Genomic DNA, 21,957 nt, shown 5'->3' with positions numbered 1-21,957 from the left:
AGCACTTTGTTTTTATTTCAGATTTCTAGCTTCTGCAGTATTTTTCGTTAATTTGAAGGAACAGGTGTTCCTGAATAAGTGGTTAATTTCAGTGATGGGAAATGTGAAATTGGAGGTTCATGGTGACTTTTTACATGATTCCTTCTGAAAGGATTTGTAGGACTGATTAGCCTTTTTTTTTCTAAACAGATCTTTGCTATCTACTTATTTCTGTTCTAAACTATCAATTTTCTTTTAGCTGTTCCATCTGATTTACTCTCAGCAAGACATTGTTCGTCAGTTGGCAAAACAGGCTGGATGGCAGGACAATTTTACCAAACTCTACGTAAAAGAATCATATGAATCTCGAGAGGCCAGTCTATCAAGTTCATTGACTAACTACTCCATTGACTTACTTAGGAATTCAGATCAGAGCCAGGACTTCATCCAAGAGCAAGGCAAAGAGTTGATCAATCGCATGAATAGCCAATCAGACTTCCAGGACTCTGAGGTCTTTCTCCCTTTCAGTATAGATTTGAATGAAGGCTTTTCGAAAGGACAGCCTGACCATTCCATGCTTGCTCTTTTCCCCTCCAGTGAGATGCAGCCCTATGATTCTTTAGTGAAGTCTTTTGATTCCTTGGACCACACGAGTAATTCTTCAACCAATACAATAGACATCCCAGGCTCAGGTGAAGCCATCCCTTCTGATACTTCTGAAGATGCTTTCTACCAGCCTCTCTCGCCTTTCGCACACCCTTCCTTTGACTTGGGAACAGAAATGGGAAGTACTAGTTCCTATACCACGGTGGAGAGTGGAAATTTAACTCCAGTCAGCACATCAGAAACACCATCTCCTCTTGAGAATTTCAAACCCTTTCCAGGGATTCGCACGTGGAAAAGCTCCAGTCTCTCCAATGTTCTGGATGACTCTAGCTACCAAGAGAATCTCCCCAGTGATGATGCTTCTAATACCAGCAACCCACAGGTATTGAAACTTTCTGTAGTTTCATAATTTTCTACACATTGCTTTCAGTCTAGACACTACATCTCATAAAGGATATGTTAGTCTTAAAGGGGCATAATGCATATTAAATGAATACTAACGTTCTTAGCCAAGGTTTGAAGGCTTTCACTTGTGATTAATCATCTTTGTCTCCTTAAAAATCTGGTCTGAAACAAAATATTTTAGAAGCTTGTGGAAAGAAATGACAGCACGTAAGAAAATTGAAATAACATTGCCTACAGCCATACTTGTCTGAAAACGTCTGATCTTGGAAGCTAAGCAGACTCAGGCCTGGTTAGTACTTGGAAGGGTGACCGCCTGGGAATACCTAGTGCATTAGGCTTTGGGCGGCACGGTGCCTCAGTGGTTAGCACTGCTGCCTCACAGCACCAGGGACCTGGGTTCGATTCCAGCCTCAAGCGATTGTCTGTGTGGAGTTTGCACATTCTCCCCGTGTCTGCGTGGGTTTCCACCGGGTGCTCTGGTTTCCTCCCACAGTCCAAAGATGTGCAGGCTAGGTGGATTAGCCATGGGAAATGCAGGGTTACAGGGATGGGATGGTCGGGGTGGGGCTGGTGATTCTGGGCAGGATGCTACTCAGAGTTCATGTGGACTTGTTGGGCTAAATGGCTTGTTTGCTCACTTTAGGGATTCTATGAATTTAACACTGAACTTTAATAATTTTATGAAGTCTTCTTTTAATAGTCTTGAACATGTTCCAGGTTCATTTTAAGTGAGATTGATTTCAAGATAATTTTAAAGCAAAGTTTGAACTGTTTTGACTCATGTGCCTTGAAATAATTTGTTTGTTGTTACCCTTAAAATCCTTACCTCATCTCCTGAAGACCATCTCAGACTGGAGCCCAGAACAACCTGGTCCTTCAGCTCTCACCATCAGATCATCCACAAATGTTGGTGTTCAACCTGGACTAGAGGAACATTGAAGTTGAGGTCAATCTTGTTCTCACCCAACATCCATGTACATTTCACTTTCTAAAGTAGCTGAGCATAACACTCAGATCAATGAGGTAGCAGCACAAATGTATACATTGGCTACAATCCTTCTGGTCATCACTGTAGGTCCTTTCAATTACTTCCATGAAGATGTCTTTATCAACAATAGCTCACATTTCACATGCAAACCACCAAGCTCCCATTGTTATGTTTATTTTTGTCCATTGAGAGGATGTCTGATGATCAAACCTTCACACAACACTCAAATTTCAAATCTGGTCATTATGTATTTGTCAGCTAATGCAAGATCTGAGAGACTGCTTTAGGTAAATTTCCTTCTTCAGTTAAGAAGGAAACGGAAGCCCATTTACTCTTCATCTTGGGCGGCATGGTAGCTCAGTCGTTAGTATTGCTGTCTCACAACACCAGGAACCTGGATTCAATTCCACCCTTGGGCGACTGTGTGGCATTTGTACATTCTCCCTGTGTCTACATGAGTTTCCTCTGGGTGATCCAGTTTGCTCCCACAGTCCAAAGATGTGCAGGTTAGGTGGATTGTCCATGCTAAATTATCCATAGTGTCCAGGGATGTGCAGGTTAAGTGGTTTAGTCATGGTAAATGCAGGGTTCCCCGGATAAGGTAGAGGCTGGCTTTGGGTAGGATGCTTTTCGGAGGGTTGGCACAAACTTGATAGGCTGAAAGGCGTCTTTCCATACTGTAGGGAATCTATGATTCTATCTCAAAGAATTGTCCCTCCATAAAATTGGCTGCTGTCTCTCCTACTAAACCCTGCTGCTGAAACCCTCACCTATGTTTTCATACTCCCTGAATTTACAATTACAGAACTCTTTTTGCCCAGCTAACCTTGTGCTATCATTTAAAAATTTCAGATCACCCGAGACACTTTCTTTTCTTTCCTCATATTCCCTTAGTGCCATTTAACAATCAACTCTGACTTTAATGACCTATGTAGGCTCTGAGTCTCCAGGATTTCATCCCTGTTATCGGTTGCTTCATGTTTTCACCCTTCCCAGTTTTGTAACTTTATCCAGACCAACGATCACCAACACCTCTGCCACTTTCCACCATCACCCAGTTCTTCCTTTACCTCTAGTCTTTCACTCTGGAATCGTCTCATCATTCCCCCCCTCCTCATCTCTTTGACCAAAATTTGAATCATTTTTCTTGAAGTCTGTTCTTTTTTGACCCAATGTCTGTTTTTGACTTTACTTCTGTGAAGCTGTTTGGAGTTTCTGAACATCCAAGGCACCGGTACAATATCCGCATGTTATAATAGTGCATGCATTGTCACAATCATGCGGGCAGTAATGGATAGAACTGAAGACAAAGTCTTTATACATTTACAGTCTTTTAATTAGAGACATAGGTAAACATTTTGCACACCTCCTCAAATTCACCATAGATTCAATCTGTTCATACATAAATGAGCACGATATGAGTCCCTAGCCAAAGCCCAATGTCTGAATACTTCCATTTAAACATTCAAGAAATATTCAGAGAACGTATCTGAAGGCTTCTTGATGACAAAATGATTTCAGCCATGTGTTTATATTTTCTAGCAAACACCAGAAGAGGAACTTTGCAACTTGCTAACAAATATCATCTTCTCTGTAATATGGAGAGGGGTAGAGGGCTCTGAAGATGCAGCATGGAAGGAGCGAGGGCAGATCTTTTCTGTCCTAACCAAGCTTGGGACAGCCTGTGAGCTGGTACGCCCACCTGATGAAATCAAAAGAAGGTTAGTGTCACATCATAAAACATTCTATAAAATGTAAGAAGAAAAAGAGAGGACAGTGACAAGTTGAAATAATTACGTTAGTCAAGTGAAACAGCTAATCAGTTTAACACTCTGGCATGAAGCTTCTTGTCCTCTCCCCAGTGGAGATTGTTAAACAATATATGAGCAGGTGATAAAGACAAAGAACAAGGTTGCATTTATATAGCAACTTGCATAGTTTTAGTAAGTCCCAAAGTACTCTGCAGCCTAATCAAGTATTTTTGCCGTGAAGTCACTCTGGTTATGTGGGCAAACACTGCAGCCTGTTTGCAAATAGCAAGTCCAACAAACAATAATGGAATAATGGCCCGGTCATCTGCCAGTAATGTTGATTGAGGGATGAATTCTGACCAGCGTACTGGAAAAAATGAGTTTTCGTACAATAACGATGTGAGAGTAGAACCCACTGAGCCAAGAGTGACACTGCCGGCTCAATTTTTACTCTCCAAACCCATTTATTTACCCAGATTGAAATTGAGCTTTTTTTGTGTTTAAAGCAGCTTCAAAGTGAAAAGGAATTCCATGAAATATGAGTGATAGAAAGTGGCAGAATGATTAGTCAAACATCAAATTTGCACAACTGTTGCTTTGATTTTGTTATAGGATTGATTTTTATTAAATTACAGCCTATTGGAAATGATGTTGGAGTCTGCATTCTCTGACATTAAGGACTCTGCAAGCACTGCATTAACAAGCCATATCCAAAACATCCTAAAGCTGCTCCGACTGCTCCAGGATTTTCTCTTCTCAGAAGGGCAAAACAATCAAGTGCTATGGAGTGAAAAGGTAATCAGTGGGCAGGGGTGGGGTGGGTGGATGGAGTCAGTCTGACAACAGTTAGAATGTTGAGCTGAAAGAGGAATGCAGGGATGGGTAAGGACATTGTATAATGGAGTTATTATACCTGACAGAACAAAATGCGCCAGGTTCCATTACTAGCTTTGATAAGTCAACTCAGAATGGCTATATGAAATGTTATTTGAAATGTAATAATTATCATTACTGTTTCAATATCCTAGAAATATATGTAATTGTAGGATTCACAACTTATAGTCTGTAGCACATCAATAAGGCCCAACACCATTCAGTTGGTGATGGAAAGTATTCAAACTCTGCCATGATGCCTTCATCATGGGTATAAATATATTTTAAAAACTAGCACAGTTCTGAATATAGCCTTGATTCCTCTTCCTCATCAGTGCTGTCTCACTCTTCCTGTAAAATAGTCTGTAATGCCTCTGTCATTCAAAATAATCCTGTACAACTGTGTACATTGTAGTCGAGGAATGGTAGCATGTGAATTGTTGTGTTTGTGTACTGTGATTTAAGGTGTGTGATTTGTGTATCTATTTAAATATCTTTTCTTATAGAGTGTTGATTTTGAACTAGTGACATTAGTCTGTGTATATGAGGGATTTTGATAGGTAACTTAGGGAGTCATAGATTTTTTTTTTCCACAAGACAGCATGAGAGAGAGACTTCCTGGAGTGGTCAACAGAATTTGTTTGTATTGGGACAGTTTTACAAGTGACCAGAGTAAATATTGATGCGTATCAGCTTGTTTTTCAGCTAGAAGGATCAGAGGTTTTTTTTGGCTTGGGGAAACTCTCATAGATTGCAAAGACTTTGGTTTTGGTTTATAGGAGTCTTAGTTGAATTTAGACATTATAAAACAGTTCTAGTTGAAGAAAGGAGATAATAAAAATCAGTTAGGATGTAGGTTATCTCAGTGCAGAGTTTTTAGTGTGAAAATTTCAGAGCAGAAGTCTTTGGTTAGAACTCATAAGGGATTATGTGAAACTGAAAAAATGTATGCTCAGTTGTGTGGATACTCAAGGGAGAGGCTATCAGACTCTCAAGACCAGGAACAGAAAGCAACAGTTAAGTCAATTCTATAGATGTGATTGAGAAGGGAATTTGCTCTGGTGTTTGAATACTGTAAAGGGATGCTGTTGGGACAAATGGAACATTGCACATTTGCTGTGTTTCAAAATTTTTCAATTTGTGTTGTACCTAAGTAGCTTGATTTATACGATTTTATCTCTTTCTTTTGCATGATAAGCTTCAGTTTTAGAGTCAGATAAATAACATTGCATGTTTGTATTTCCATGAAAGATCACATCATTAAATAAAAAGAAATGTTCTATCAAGGTAGATTCCAGTCTGGGGTCAGATTTGTCCAGTAATAACATCAGCTGGCATCATGACAGTTAAAATAATAATTCATTTATGACCTTCCTGTTTTCAGATTCTTGAAGGTGTGATTAACTTATTGGATAAGCTAGCTGTTTGGTATCACTCGGACAATGAGACATCTGATTTGAAGGAAATGGCTCAGATTGGCCTCAGAATTATCCTGGGCTATATTGTACAGGAAGATGTTCAGGTTTGTAAATATTTTACTTGTGAATAACAGCATAACTGGGGTTTCAGTCCCAGACAAGTCCTACCTCTCATAATTTCTTTGCCTACCTCATCTCCTTGACCCTTTGGAACATTCTAAATGCATTTTCTAGCACCAGGAGTAGTTGTCTTTGACTTCCCTTCTGATGTCATTCAGCCATGATGTGAATGCCTCTGTTGAGATGGACACAAGATGAGAACTTTAAACTGGAGACATTCTGCGGACTGGGGAATCAAAGATTCATACAGCAAAGAAAAAAGTAATTCAACTGGTCGTGTCTGTGCTGGATGTTTTGAAGTCTCATTTAACAACCTCAGCCCTGATTTTTCCTCTTCAAATATATATCTAATTCCTATTTGAAAATTACTTTTGAATTTGTTTACACCATTTTTCAGATAATACTTTACAAATTTTCATATCTTGCTTAATGAGAAAAGGCTCCTCATCATCTCTCTGGTTCCTTTGCTGATTACCGCAAATCTCTGTGCCCTGATTACCAATCAAGTGGAAACACTTTCTCCTCATTAATTAATTCTATCCAAACATCTCATCATTAAATCTCACCTGAATCTTCTGCATTCTCGGGAGTGCAATTGCAGCTTTTCTCGTCTCTCCACAAAAATGATATCCCTCATACAATATATGCAATAAACATAAAGACAGAAAATGTTGGAAATACTCAGCTAGTCAAGCAAAATTCTGATGAAAGAGATTGATCTGAAACACTAATTGTTTTTCCTTTTGCCGATGCTGCCAAGCCTGCCACGTATTTCCAGCATTTTCTGTTTTCCTTCCAGATTTCCAGTCTCCATGGCATTTGTCTCTAGTATTGCTGTTGTAAATATCCTCTGCACCCATTCAAAGTCTTAACATTGTTTCTAAAATATGCTGCCTCTCCACATTCTTCCTTTCCAAATGCATCACTTCATTTCTACAGACTTGGTGAGACTATACTACAGATCTAAACTTCGTCTCACAAAAGTGTATATGGGATAGAAAACGGGCAAAAAGGTTTATAAATAAAATATCAGACTGAAAGTCTCAACTGTCAAAAGATCAAGCATTTTAGAGCTCCTTTCTCTCCAAAACAGGATTAAGTAAGAATTGACCTAATAAAATCTTGAAAAATATAACAGGGTTGAAAATTGTTGAAATTAAGGATATATTTCCACTTGTGGGTCAGTCCAAAACTTGAATTCTTAATATACAAGTGACTGATTCATTTTGGGATGAAGAATGAAGGGAAGCAGTATTAAACAAATTTGAAGGACATGCAGTAATAGAGAGACCAGAGGGTTCACAGGCATAGTGGTTTTCTCATTAGACTAATAATCTGGAGACCCAGCTAATGCTCTAGACACCTGTGTTGAATTCCCACCATGGTGGAATTCAATAATGTAAAATCTAGAATGAAAGAAGTCTAATGATGACCAAGAAACAGTTGTCAATTGTCATGAAATTAATCTGGTTTACTAATGCACTATAGGCAGGGAAATTTGGTGTCCTCACCTGGTCCGACCTACACGTGACTCCAAATCCACACTGATGTTGTTACCCTTATTTACCCTCTTAAATACCTAGCAAGAGGGACTGCACAGCTGAAGCAACACTGTAGTCTGAGCTGATTGAGTCTTTAAGGACATAGCTGCAGGACTAGGTCTGCAGCAGATGGCAAGGGCATCAACAAGAGGGGGAATTCATCCACAAGTAGAATTCCTATTAAGCATTAAATAAAGTGCAGCAGTTCAATGTGACAGTTTGCCATCATCTTCTCAAAGGAGATATTAGGAAGGGGTAGTGAATGCTGGCCAAGCCAACGACACCCACATCTCATGAATGAATGGAAGTAAACAAATCTTTGAAGGTAGTCAGATAAGTTGATCAGACTTTTAAACGAAGAAAAAGCTGTTAAAAAATTCAAGAAATAATTTAGGACAATTAGCTTTGCTCTCATCACTTTGTCTGAGCTCAAATATACATACAAGATAATGATGACACTTTTTGATAAACAAGATACATCTTCATTTAACACATAGAAGAACTCAAGTCTATCTAGCTTTGGCCATGATGAGAATTAACAGTTAGCCATACAAAACCTTTGTCCTTATAGTGCCATCTTGCCCATAAAAGATAAATTCTAAATATATCTTAAGCTTCCACTACTATTTAATGCTCAATAAATTGTTACCCACATAGGAAAATGTTTTGTCTGTTTAGGATGCTGTCAATGTATTTAGTTTTTCATTCTTCAACTCCCTTCAGGTGTGTGCAGTGGCCTGTGTGAAGCTTCACAGCCTCCTCCAGACCATGCCAATTCGGAAGGAGGAGGCCTGCTTTCTGCTGGGAAAGCTGGATGTTCCCCTTACGAGATCCATCAGGTGTAAGACTGAGATCTTCTCTTACCTGATGCCCATTGTCCGCACTCTGATGGACCAGTGTTACCAGTTGCTTGAGCTTCAGTACCAACTGCCATCTCTGCCACCCACCAATGGCAGCCCGACTTTCTTTGAGGATTTCCAGCATTTCTGTGTCACCTCTGAATGGAGACTCTTCTTGGAAAAACAGGTGGGCGTTTTATGCATCTAACTGCAATGTGATATGTCTATATATTTTTCATGGATTGCATGATTTTATGTGCCTGACTTTGTGAGATGGTCATCGCAGAAGTTAATTACCCTCGTCTCATTTTCCTTTTGCTTTTAACATAAATTTTCACATGTCAAAAATGTGTGACTGCTCATGGACATCAGCCATGTCTTTATTCTACAACTTCCATGCCTTTCAAAGCTGATCTTAAGTGTGAACTGAACAATTCTACTTGATTTATCTTGTCTTTTATCCTGTTTGATACTTTAGACACATTTCTTGACACTTCACCAAGGTTACTTACTTTAAGAAAAATAAATTAGTCTAGACTCCATACGCATACACATACTAGTCTCTCCTCTTGTTCTTCTGTTCATTCCTCATGTCTTCCCAGGCAACTTTCTGGTCCTTGCCATCACACTATTTTCTGCCCAATTCATTGCTTTACTAGACTGATATCCTCGCTTTTACTCAGTGATTTTCTGTATCCTGAAATCTCATTAATCTTGCCAATCTGTACTGAGATCTCTCAACTACTCAATCCTGTTCTCTGCCTTTATTTCCTGACTTATTGTGCACCATGATGTCTACTCACCTCCATTTCTGTCCTGGGAACTCCATTCTCAGTTTGTCCTTGTGCTTATCCTAACTCCCTAGACCTGATCGTCTTGTATCGCCTAATTTTTCTTCTCTTGCTCAGTTCTGTACCTTGCCCAAATGATCATCTTATGTTGGCATTGTCTTTCAAGCCTATTGTATTTCTACATATTAAATCATACCCTTTTCTATGTTATCCTATCTTGTCTCCTCATATCCTTTCTAATATTATTATGGCTTTTCAAGCCTATGTTATCCTCCGTTACCTTATTCTGACCAATCCTGTCTTTCATCTTATTAATATGTTCTCTTTGGTGTATTCACTTTTAGTGGGTATAACTGTGTACATTTTTGCAGGTTCTGAAAGCCATGACTCAATACGAGCACGACACATTTGACAGAAGTCACAATCAGATGTCCAGCTTCTGGAATTCCTGCTATGACTCTCTGATGAGCAGCTCATTGCGTCGAGAGCATGAGCGTGGGGAGAGTCGTTCCAAGTTTGAGGTAGCTAATGCATGTGCCCTGTTTTGACACTCCCTGTGCAATTGAAACTACTGATGGGCTCCCCACTTATTTAATATCCTCTCTCAGATCCTGCACATTCTCCATTATCATGGACTTCACCCTAGCCTTCTAATCTACTCCATAAACCCTGTAATACTCTGACCAATTGTGAATTCAATCCCACCCACTTAATCTTCTTATTGGAAGTTTTGATTCTTTCAAATGCCCACTACATAGACTTATTTCAGATTTTTGGGAAAGGATACATAAATAATTTGAGACATGATATGTATGGCATCTTTGAGAAGAAAAATTTGACATTGAATCCAAGGGCTCCCTCAACTGTCTGCCAGTGGGATTTTCCTTGGTGAAGTCTAGGTGGGTTTAGATTAATTAGTAGCGATTGACAGTTCTGACCAGCTATTAGTCTGTCATCTTTGTATGATGAAGCTGCTATGTCATTCAGGGAGTACTGAATGAATTATGTCTTTTTGCATTTAGGAAATTGTACATTAATAGGCTCAGATGTTTTAGGACACAGATCTGGGGAAGGAGGGACTTAACCTGGACCTCCTGAATCAGAGGAAGGGACATTACCACTGCACCACCAGAACCCTCCAAGGCATCTGTTTTTTTTATTTTAGGTACTTTCTAATCAACCTGATCATAGTTGCTATTTCACACCTCTAGAGCAGGTGGGATTTGAAACCAGTCTTCTGGGCTATGAGGCAAGGACACTAATGCTATGCCACAAGAGCCCCCAAGTGAACTCAGCATTTTTTTTTAAATATCCAGAAGTGCCCTTACACACAGCTGAAAAGAGTTTATCCAATCGCTGGTGGTATTTTTCATCTAATTAACCACACCAATAAATCACCTGTGTTTTCCAGTTGATCAGTTTACATGCAAAGGCCGTTATGGGCAATGCAGAGCATCATAGTGAGGGAGAGATAGGGAGCTGGGGAGCAGGCTATATCAAAATCGGCTCAATTTAATGAACTAATCCATACCATACACTTGTTTACTCGACTGCCTTCAACTACTCGGAACTTTAATATCCATCAATAGAACTTATTGAATACTGAACAGCATGCTATGTTTGAAATTTGAGGGGAAAGAAAGGGCTTATCGGGCAAAACGGTCTGCTCCTGCTACTAAAAATGACCTTGAGTTTATGAAAGAAGATTAATGTTGTCACTCTCCAATCTGTTGCATCTCCCTCAAGGAGTTGATTCTGGAGCCATACATGAAGCGTGTGAGGTTTGAGAATGCTCGATACAGCAATGTCCTCAAACAGATCAACAGCCATCACAACACGGTACTTCGACAGTGGCAATCATTAAGGCGCCTCTTTACCTGCCCACGTGGGGCCTGGGCTGAATGGTAGGTGACAGCTTCTTTTAAGAATAGAGAATTCTTCAGTGTTGAGTTTTGACATTATTGAAAAAGTTGGGTTTTTCCAGCAATCCAACAGTTTAGCAGTCCTTTTTGCCTGATTTTTTAAAAGCAGAATATGCATTCTGTTCATCCAGGTCTCAGAATTACTGGACCAATACTATAACCACTAGTGGGTAGTAATTTCAACCAACCTGTTCCAATATCTTAGGACACGTTGCGGCAGGTGAGATTTGAACCCTGATCCATTCAGATGGTGTGATGCATTGGAAGTTGTCTTTTCTAGCTATGACTAACAGGATTAAAGTCCTTCCATGTTTGGTGGTTATGGTTTGGTGGCACTAAATTGGCAATGTTAATCATTAAATCACTGGTGTGAGAAACAGAAAATTGTTACATTGGCCTGGAGGCTTTTGGGCTGAGGCAAATTTTAGCGTAATGGGGAAAAGGATTTGCATTGATTGGTTCATTCTGTAAGTGAACTGGGATTGCTCGGTGGTTTAAAATGATGTCATTCTGTAACATTAATATCTCTTGCATTGCTGGGCATCCTTGCTAAACATCAAAATCACATCAGTATATGACATGAAGACATCCCAAGTGATTTGCAGTCAATGAAGTTCTTCAGAATTTACTGCTGTAATGGAGGAAACTGTAATGGAGGTAGAATTGTGGATGGGGGCTGGAATGAGGAATATTCCACTTAGCCCACAAAGAGACAGGCATAACTGGGGCCCAAGTGGGTACCCATGGCCACCCCTCTGTCCTGAAGAAAATGAGAGGAGTTAAATTTGGAAGGTGTTTAGGGTGAGGACGAGCTTGGCCAGCAGAGGAGTTTGGTGGGGACGGTTCAGGCCTTTGTTCCAGGTAGAAGTGGAGAGCCCTGAGACCATCCTGGTGGGGGATGGACATGTAAAGCAATTGCCCGTCCATGGTAAAGAGGAAGTGGCTGGAGCCTGCAAACTGGAAATTTCAAAACTAGCATAAAGCGTCAGAGGAATCGTGGTGTGAGTGGGCAGGAACTGGACCAGGGAAGCAAAGACTGAGTCAGGGTAGGAGGAGATGTGTTCTGTGGATCAGGAGCAGGCTATAACAATGGATCTACCTGGGCAGTCTTGTTTGTGGATTTTCAGAAGGAGGTAGAAGTGAGCTGTGCGGGCCGGGGGACTGTCAATTTGGAGGCAGGTGGGGAGAGATCACCAGATGAAATGAGATTAGTGACTGTAGTTGATACAATGGTCTAATGTTCCATTGTGGGGTCATGGTCCAGGGGTAGATGGGAGGAGGTATCTGTGAGCTGGCGCTCAGCCTCTGCAATGTAGAGGTCAGTACGCCACGCTACAACAGCACCACTCTTATTGGCAAGCTTAATAACAAAGTCAGGGTTGGATCTGAGTGCACCGAGTGAAGTCAGTTTTGGGTGAGATAGGTTGGAATAGGTGAGGGGGCCGGGGGTCAGAGAAATTGAGGTGACCAATGTGACGTCAACAGTTCTCAATGAACAGGTCAAGTGCACATAGAAGGCCAGAGGGAGGGGTCCAGGTGGCGGGAGAGTGTTGGAGGTGGGCAAAGGGGTCTGTGGTTCGGGGAGAGGACTCTTGGCCAAAGAAATGGGCAAGGAGGTGAAGATGACAGAAGAAGAATTTGATGTCACGTCATGCCTGAAATTTATTATGATAGGGACTCGGAGGGATAAAACGGAAATCTTAGCTGAGTAAAACCTGTTCAGCATCGGAGAGTGGAAGGTTAGGGGGGATGGAGTCAGAGGGAAGGGGAGGGGAAGAAGGTCCATGAGGGCCGTGGATATCTCTGAGTTGTTGCAGCTTGTGTGCCTTGCTGACTGAAAGGGGGGAAAAAAAAAGTTTTGCGTATGTTCTGATGAGGCCAGCTTCGACAAGGGAGCCTCCAAATTATCCACCTACTTCCTCAACTGAGGATTCCCCAGCACCATTTACGACAGGGCCCTCAACCAGGTCCGACCCATCTCTTGCACTTCCGCCCTCAACTCTCTCTTTCCTCCTGCAACAGCGATAGAGTTCCCCTTGTCCTTAACTACCATCCCATCAGTATCCACATCCAGAAGATCATCAGCCACCATTTCCACCACATCCAGCGAGATGCTACCACCAGACACGTATTCCCCTCCCCTCCCTTGTCCGCCTTCCACAGGAACCATTCCCTCCGGGACACCCTGGTCCAATCTTCCTTTATTCCCAACAAACCCCCACAGCCCCTTGGGACCTTCCTCTGCAATCGCCAAAGGTGTAACAATTGCCCATTTACCTCCTCCCTCACCACTATCCAAGGGCCCAAACATACCTTCCAGGTGAAGCAGCACCTACCCTATCCACAATCCAGTCTGTTGCGTTCGTTGCTCACAATGTGACCTCCTCTGCATTGGGGAAACGAAGTGTAGACTGGGTGACCGCTTCGTAGAACATCTATATTCTGCCCGCAAAAATGACCCTGAGGTTCCAGTTGCCTGCCACTTCAACATATCATGCTGTTTCCTGATAAATATCTCTGTCTCAGGTTTGCTGCAGTGCTCCAGTGAAACTCAGCGTTAGCTGGAAAAACAACGCCTTGTTTTCCACTTGCTGACCCTGCAACATTCTGGTCTCAATATCGAGTTCAATAATCTTTGGGCATGAACTCTTCTATGTCCTCGCCCACATCCTTACACATTAAGCCTTGTTAACACACAATCTGCTATTCTACGCAACCCATTGTTAGCCACTAACAATCTCCATTAACAACTGTTCACCCTCCTAGCCAGATTGTTATCCACTCCAACAGCTCTTCTCTCTCTTTGGGCTCTATCTCTTCCGATCATTTACTCCTTACCCCCTCCCCCTACCCTATCTTTTGCATTAAAAACTGACATTTTTCTAGCTACCATCAGTTCTGAGGAAGGGTCACTGGACCTGAAACATTAACTCTGATTTCTCTTCACAGATGCTGCCAGACCTGCTGAGCTTTTCCAGCAATTTCTGATTTTATTTCTGATTTACAGCATCTGCTGTTCTTTTTGTTTTAATTTTATATGCTGTTTGAGGGGTAAATATTGATCACAGCACTAGATGAACTCCTTGTTTCTCTGAACATTGTCACACGACAGTCCCTTTATTGACTTCTCATCCAAAAGGCAACACTCCCTACAGGGCAACGTTCCATCAGTACTGCAGTGGAGTATCAGCCTGAATCATGTGAATCGTTTTTGTGTTCAAGTTTTAAACTCACAACCAATTGAGTTGGCTCTCATGATTGAATGATTCTTTTATCCTAAAATAGCAACATTAAAAAGAACGGAGAGTAAAAAGGTCAAGTTGCCATAGTCCTACCAGACCATAGGGCTGCTCTCTAATTAGAGAGCGATGACAGGTGGTAATTTAACCTGGGGTCACCATGCCTCAAGTCAGGGGGAGAAGTTGAGGAGAGTTCATGGTAACTTCACCCTGTGTGGGAATTGAACCCATATTGTTAGTGTCACTCTGCATTGCAAACCAGCCATCCCTGATCGGGAATATCAATCATTGAGAGCCTGCATTGGAAAGATTGGCATCAAGGTTAGAACATCCAGCTCCAATGACATTTATGATTTCTTGGCACTATTTTGGGATTATATGCATGTAGGTTACTGTTGCCACAGCTAACACAAATTCTCATTACCCTATAGCAATCCTACTGAAATTAAATGGAAACTATCAAGTGTGGAGACCTACTCAAGGATGAGGCTGAAATTGGTTCCAAACTACAACTTCAGCACGCATGAGGAAGCCAGTGCCTTGCGGGACAACCTTGGTAAACAAAATATATATTTTTAGGCTAGAGATAAAGAAAAAGAGAAACTTGCATTCTTATACAACTGTTCAAAATCTTGGTATTTCTAAATAGATTAAAGTCAAATATGTATTTTAGAAAAGTTGTCATTCTAATGTAGGAAACTCAGCCAAGTTTAATCAGCTTAGTTCCAATTTGTAAGGGCATGTTCAGGCCATGAACCTGTTCTGGCTGTCGATCCTCATCATTCCTCTTCATCCTGGTCCCCTTGATTTTCCTCAGAAATATAGAGAAAAGAATAATTATAACCACAAAGCTATCAGATTGTGTTACATGTTTCATTCATCTTTTAAGAAAGAAAGCTTGCTGTGATTACAGCCTGTTTGAATTTGATTTGACACTGCTGTAGTTGGCTGTATGTTATAATCTGAAATGACCAAGTGAGCCCCTCGATATTTCAACTGCAACACAGATTTCTAATGACATGTAAGAGCACTGTTGCCATATACACTGTCACGTTTTAATATGAAAGCCCACCGCCTCCCTGAGGACGATTGGGAATGAGTAAGAAACACCGGCTGTGTCAAAAGTGCCCATATACAAGAACTAATCCAAACAAATTGTGTCTTTTAGCAGGTGCATGTGACAAGCGTGTAGCAGCAGAAAGGATTCAAAACTGACTAATACTTGGTGTTTCATAGGTACTGATCACATAAGAAACCCACCAGACTCTTTACCACTCGCAGTGGCAAAGGAAGCAAAAGTGAATGAGTTGGAAGATGATCAGCTTGGAGATGAAGATCTTGTTTTCCTTAACAGCCAGTAAGTGTTCGGTCAATGCAGCAACCAGTATTTAAAGAGGAACAAAAACAAAGTTGCTGGAAAAGCTCAGCAGGTTTGGCAGCATCTGTGAAGGAGAAAACAGAGTTAACGTTGCGGGTCCGGTGACCCTTTCTCAGTTTTTTCCTTCACAGATGCTGCCAGACCTGCTGAGCATTTCTAGCAACTTTGTTTTTGTTCCTGATTTACAGCATTCACAGTTCTTTCGGTTTTTATTTAGTATTTAAAGAGGCCTTGGCCAAGTGCCAGGCTCTAGTTTACTGTCTGCAATGATGTGATGATTGTTAATAACAGCGTGCCGGGTGCACTTTGAGCATTTAAAATGTTGAGGAGACTTTCCTCGTAACTTTTAAATTATCCAGTTTGTACTAATGAGCACAAAAATGGAAGACATGACTACAAAAGTAACCAGGCTGAAGTTTGAATTGAGATTCGGAAAAACCTTTTGTTTGTCATATAGAAGCAAGTAGAATAGTTGATTTTCTGTTACATAACTAAAAACAGAAAATGCTGAAATCTGGTTAGGAGTACCGTCTTAGAATATTAATAAGACTAAAATGAACCAAACGTGGAAGTTGATACCTCCAAAGTGATGTAAAGGAATTAAAAGTAGGACGTAATTTATATTGTGCCTTTTCTGATCTCAGAACTTCTTTCAATACTTAACAAATGAATAAGACACTTTGATATGTAGTCAATATTGTATTGTATTGTATTGTCACCAGGAAAGGTGACAATGCCCTGATTTTTGTATTCATTCACAGAATGTGGGCATTGCTGGCTGGGCCAGCATTTATTTCCCATCCCTAATTCCTGCTTGAACTGACTGCCTTGCCAGGGCCATTCTAGAGGTCACTTAAGAATCATCCGCATTGCTGTGGGCTTGAAGTCACATGCAGGCCAGACTTCTGCTTCAACTTTTAAATTTAAATTGCCATTGCCCTGTTTTTATTTCTTTGTATATTGGGGAGGTAGGGTGGTACAGTGGTTAACACTGCTGCCTTTCAGTTCCAGGGCATCAGGTTTAATTCCAGCCTTGGATGAGTGTCTGTGTGGAGTTTGCATATTCTTCCTGTGTTTGCGTGGGTTTCTGCTGAATGCCCTGGTCTCCTCCCAAAGTCCAGGTTAGGTGGATTAGACGTGCTGAAATCGCCCTGTAGCGTGCAGTTTACTGGTTTAGCCATGATAAATCTGGGGTTACAGGAATAGGGTGGCGGACTTGGTCTGGGTGGGAAGCTCTTCAGAAGGTAAGTGTGGACTTGATGGGTTGACTGTCCTCCTTCTGCGCTATAGGGATTCTATATCACTTCACATGAAGTTGATGCACTTTCATACATTTCTACAGTCAACAGTCTTGTTGAAATACAGACTCTCTCAACATCTGTCATACATTGTTTTCATTTTTACAGCCAACACCAACAGAGTCCAAAATCTAAATGCAATTGCTATGATTTAACCTTGGCATCAGTCTACTTGTGACCTTTGGATACTCTGGAGCCATTTAATTTCAGACTGTCATATAAAGTGAATTCATTACAAATAAAATGGATTAATTTGCTAGTTCTTGTTCACTGAGCAATCCTTCTTTTTGCAGAGTTGAATCTGAGGAGCCTAGTCAGAAGGAGAAATTGGTGATCTCTGAGGAGTGCGAGTTGATCACAATTGTTGCAGTGGTCCCTGGGCGCCTGGAAATCACCACACAGCATATCTATTTCTATGATGGCAGCATTGAAAAAGAAGAGACAGAGGAAGGTGAGATTGCTGAAACTCCTTTGTTGCTTTAATGCTCTCCTAATAAGCCCTTTGTGTCTGTCGCACGGCAAACATTTGAAAACCTGATTCAAACTGACAATTTAATGATGTAATGCTGCACCTGAACCATGCCTTAGTAAGGAGGCAATCTGAAATGGATCCACAAGCCCATTGCATCATGCAATTAAATCTAAACTGATCTGAACCTCCACCAAGTCTCATTCATTTTTGACCTTGATTGGTTAACCCTTTAATTTTCTAAACTCAAAGTAATACAAGCCCAAGTGTGCAGCCTGTCCTCATCACGTAACTATTTAAGCTGTGGTCAAATTCTCATAAATCACAGCTGTACACCCTTTAAAGCTTGCAAGTCCGTCTATGGGTGTTGTGTTCAAAACTGAACATAGTCCTCCAGATTAAGGCTGGCTCAGGCGTTGTACAACTGAAGCATTACTTCCTCCCTCTTGCTTTCCAAGCCCCTTGTGTAAAGACCAACATCCCATTCGCATTTTCAATTTTTTTTTTAACCACCGCTTTTAGTAATTTGAACACTCAACCTCATTTGCAATTTCTAGTTTCTCGCTATGAAGAAAATGTTACAGTTTGTCTTTTTTAGATGTAAACCTCATGATGTAACACTTCCCAAACCGAAAATCATCTGTTACATTTTTGCTCATTGTGTCTATGTCCCTTTGTAATGTTTCTACTCCGATCCATACAATGCAGCTCCAACAACACTCAAGAAGCTTGGGCAACATCCAGGACAAAACAGTTTGCTTGATTGGCACTAGATCCACAAATGCCCACTCACTCCACCAGTAACTATCAGTAGTAGCAATGTTTACTATCTACAAGATGCAGAAATTCTCCAAGACATCTTAGACAACACTTTTCAAATATATAACCACTTCCATCTGGAAGGACAAGAACAACAGATAGAAGGGAACACCACTCCTTGCGAATTCCCCTCTAAGCTGCTCGTCATCCAAACTTGGTAATATATCGCTGTTCCCCCATTACCATAGGGTAAAAATCCTGAAATTCCCTTTCTAATAGCCTGTGGGTCTACCTACAACAAATGGACTGCAGCTTTTGAAGAAGGCAGCTGTCCACTACCTTCTGAAGGGCAATTAAGGATGGGCAATAAATGTGGCCCCACCCAGAATGCCCACATCCTGTGAATGAATAAGAAAGAAAATATGACATGACTTCCAACTTACTGTCATCTATGAATTTGGATAAACAACTCTCTCATCACTGATTGATATACAGCTGAGGACTTGGTATAGGTGGCAGAGGAGACAACTTGTCCCATGGCACTAATCAGAATGCATCCCATTACCACTGCTGTTTATATCCTATTTCCCAACCAATTAACAACCACAACCTTGCATCTTATTTTACCAAATAATCTCTCCTGTGGAACTTTGTAAATTGCCTTCCATCCATAATGATAATATGCATAGAAATTCATATCTCCATTATGTCACGAGCCACCCCAGAAACTGTACTGGATAAATCAAACATGATTCACAAGTCTGTGTAAATTTCCTTTGATCAGTTGATACTTGTCAAAGTGTTCAGTCGCTCTGTTACTAGATTCCAGTAACTTGCCCAGTATCGTCAATTAGTAGCATTCTCACCTTTGAGACAGAAGCTGCTGGGCTCAATTCTGTGAAAGCATTTCTTTCTTTTATTAACTTCCTCCTTTCTTAAATTATAAATGTAAATTTAATACTTTTCAATTCAAAGCAGCAATTCCTAAATCTGGAGAGTCAAACTCAGTACTGCTGGTACAAATTAGAAACAATATGGAGCACTATGTCAGTACTGGAGTAGAGGAATACTGATATTTTAAAAAGTTTAAACTCAATGTGAAATTTTTCTTTTGAAGAAAATTATTGAATTTCACCCCTAATTCAGGAGATGTATTCAGTCAGTGTGGCTTCATAGACAACAACAGAGATTAAATATTTCCCTCTGGTAGAACACTGTCACGTTTCTGATGCTGTGTTTAACTCCGCCCTCTAGCAAAAGAAAAAGACTTGCAATTTATGTAAAATCTGTCATGACTTTAGGGTGTCCCAGAACACCTCAGTGCCAGTGTAGAACTGTGTCATTTTCTTTATTCATTCTTGGGATGTTGGCATTGCTAGCTGAGCCAGCATTTATTGCTCATCCCTAATTTGCAAAAGGCAGTTAAGAGTCACTTGGGTAATGCAAAGCAGTTCCTTGAAACCATAACATGAAGCATTCACTAAGGGACAGAAATTGGCCAGAGCACCAACAACTTGCCTTTAAAGGAACTTTATAGTATAGTAAAATATCCCGAAGTGACTCATAGGAATCTTAATCAGATAATGAGGCACATGAACAAATATTAGCATGAGTGACCAAATACTTAGCTAAAAGCAGCTTAAAAGGGCAAGAAAGGAAAATAGAGAGATTTAGATAGGGAATTCCTGATTTTGGATCTTGGCACCTGAGACTGGGACAATGAAAATTAGGTTTGGGCAAGTGCCAAAATTGGAGGAGTACAGGAATCATAGGCTGCCAAGTTAGGGCAGGCACCAGATTTATGGATGGTCCGAAGCTTACAAAGAATGGTAGGTGGGAATATACTCAAGTTGATGACTCTTCTGTGTTTATAGTAGTGTATTTTTAAAGTTCTCTTAAGAGGGCAGACTGAGTTTGAGTTTAACTTATCATCCTCAAGATGTAATCTATGTTGGCACAAACCTTAATTATGCACTGCAGTATCAAAGTGGATTATGTGCTTAGTTCTCTGGAATGGGATAAGAGCCTACAGCTGTCCAAGTCATATATGAGAATATTAACACTGATCCACAGCAGACATTGTAACAACTTGTATTTACACATCGCCTTTAATATTGTATAACACCCAAAGATATTTCCCCGCAACAAAATTTGATGCTGAGCCACGTAATAGAATGATAAGGCAGGTGACCAAAAGTTTGGTTAAAGAGGTCAGTTTTGAGGAATACCTTAAAAGATAGGGTTGAGCAGATTTCAGAACATGAGCAAAACATCAGCCAAGATTCTGCTTCCTGAACACCAGCCAGAAATTGTGCATCGATTGCTACCAAATTGTAATGGGTTGAGGTTCAGTTATAGTGTCCCTACAGTGGAATACTGCACCAACAATTGACTCCCAAGCTCACTAAGAATGAAGAATGGTTAACTTGCCAAGGTACAAAGAGATTACCTTTAGAATTGTGCTTTGATTGAATTGTTTCCTTTGAGAGAGGGAGTGGTGTTGGCACATGACGAGAAAAAGACCTCAGAACTATGGTCCTTTTTGTTTCAGGAATTGGCTATGATTTCAAACGTCCCCTGTCTCACCTTGGGGAGATGCATCTCAGACGCTATAACTTGAGGAGATCTGCTTTGGAGTTCTTCTTTATTGATCAATCAAACTACTTTATCAACTTCAAAAAGAAGGTATAGTACTTCTGGTTTTTTAAAGCAGATTCTTCATTATAATAAGAGTTATGGCTTTCAATTGAGAAGGGAAGGAGACAGAAAATAGGAAGTTATAGGCCAGTTAGTTTGAGGTCTGTCATCAGGAAAGTGTTAGAATCTGTAACTGAAAAGATTACAGCTGCACACTTAGAAAAACTTAAGGTAATCAGGAAGATTCAGCATTTCTCTTTGGGAAAGGGAAATCATGCTGAACCAATTTATTGGCGTTCTTTTAAGGAATAACATGGGCTATGGATAAAGGAGATCCTGTAGTTATACTGTACTTTGGAAAATCAAAGGTATTTGACAGAGTGCAATAAGAAATAGTTGGCATGGTGATAACACAGGAGCACAAGTAGAAGACTGTCTGACTGACTAGCTGAAAACAAAGTTTGTATAAATTGCCCTTTTTCTGATTGGCAGGTTGTGATGAGTAGCATCTCGCAGAGGTCAGTGCTGAGCCTCAGCTTTTTACAACTTCTATTAGTGACTTAGATGAAGAAAGCCAAGGTGTGATAGCTATGTTTGACACAAAAGTACTTAGGAAACTGTATTCTGAAGAAAGAAGTTGCGGACAGATATAGATAGGTTGAGTGAGTGGGAAAAGATCTTGCAGATGGAGTCTAACATGGGAAAATGTGAACTTCTTCACTTTGTTTTTGTGTTCTTCCAGCCAAAGTATTACATAAACAACAAATAACTGCAAAATTCGGAGGGCTTCAGGTGTTTGAGTACAAGTCACAAGTGCAGCATGTAACAGAGGTGGCCAAATGGGACGCTATTCTTTATTAAAAGAGGAATTAAACATTAAAAGTAAGAATGTCATGCTTCAGTTACGCAAGGTATTGGTGAGACCGCACCATATCCAGTTATGG

The 21,957-nt window shown here is 40.6% G+C and overlaps 1 protein-coding gene and 1 pseudogene across 3 annotated transcripts in view; both read left to right on the top strand.

The window, feature by feature from the left end:
• Nucleotides 1-21,957, top strand: part of nbeal2 (neurobeachin-like 2) — a 202,607-nt gene that overhangs the window by 141,053 nt on the left and 39,597 nt on the right. For all 3 annotated transcript variants that reach the window (XM_048595708.1, XM_020515436.2, XM_048595707.1), the window contains 11 exons: nt 239-967; nt 3,521-3,699; nt 4,365-4,524; nt 5,987-6,124; nt 8,405-8,707; nt 9,683-9,832; nt 11,058-11,215; nt 14,904-15,028; nt 15,709-15,829; nt 17,442-17,599; nt 20,928-21,061. In XM_048595708.1, coding sequence (XP_048451665.1) covers nt 239-967; nt 3,521-3,699; nt 4,365-4,524; nt 5,987-6,124; nt 8,405-8,707; nt 9,683-9,832; nt 11,058-11,215; nt 14,904-15,028; nt 15,709-15,829; nt 17,442-17,599; nt 20,928-21,061 — 2,355 coding nt within the window. The remainder of the gene's footprint in view (nt 1-238; nt 968-3,520; nt 3,700-4,364; nt 4,525-5,986; nt 6,125-8,404; nt 8,708-9,682; nt 9,833-11,057; nt 11,216-14,903; nt 15,029-15,708; nt 15,830-17,441; nt 17,600-20,927; nt 21,062-21,957) is intronic.
• Nucleotides 1,220-1,328, top strand: LOC125483049 (annotated as a pseudogene).

This window comes from Rhincodon typus, chromosome 4, assembly GCF_021869965.1.
Source record: "Rhincodon typus isolate 14 chromosome 4, sRhiTyp1.1, whole genome shotgun sequence".
NCBI lineage: Eukaryota > Metazoa > Chordata > Chondrichthyes > Orectolobiformes > Rhincodontidae > Rhincodon > Rhincodon typus.
Note: the sequence above shows the minus strand (reverse complement) of the source record. Positions and strands in the feature narration are given on the sequence as shown.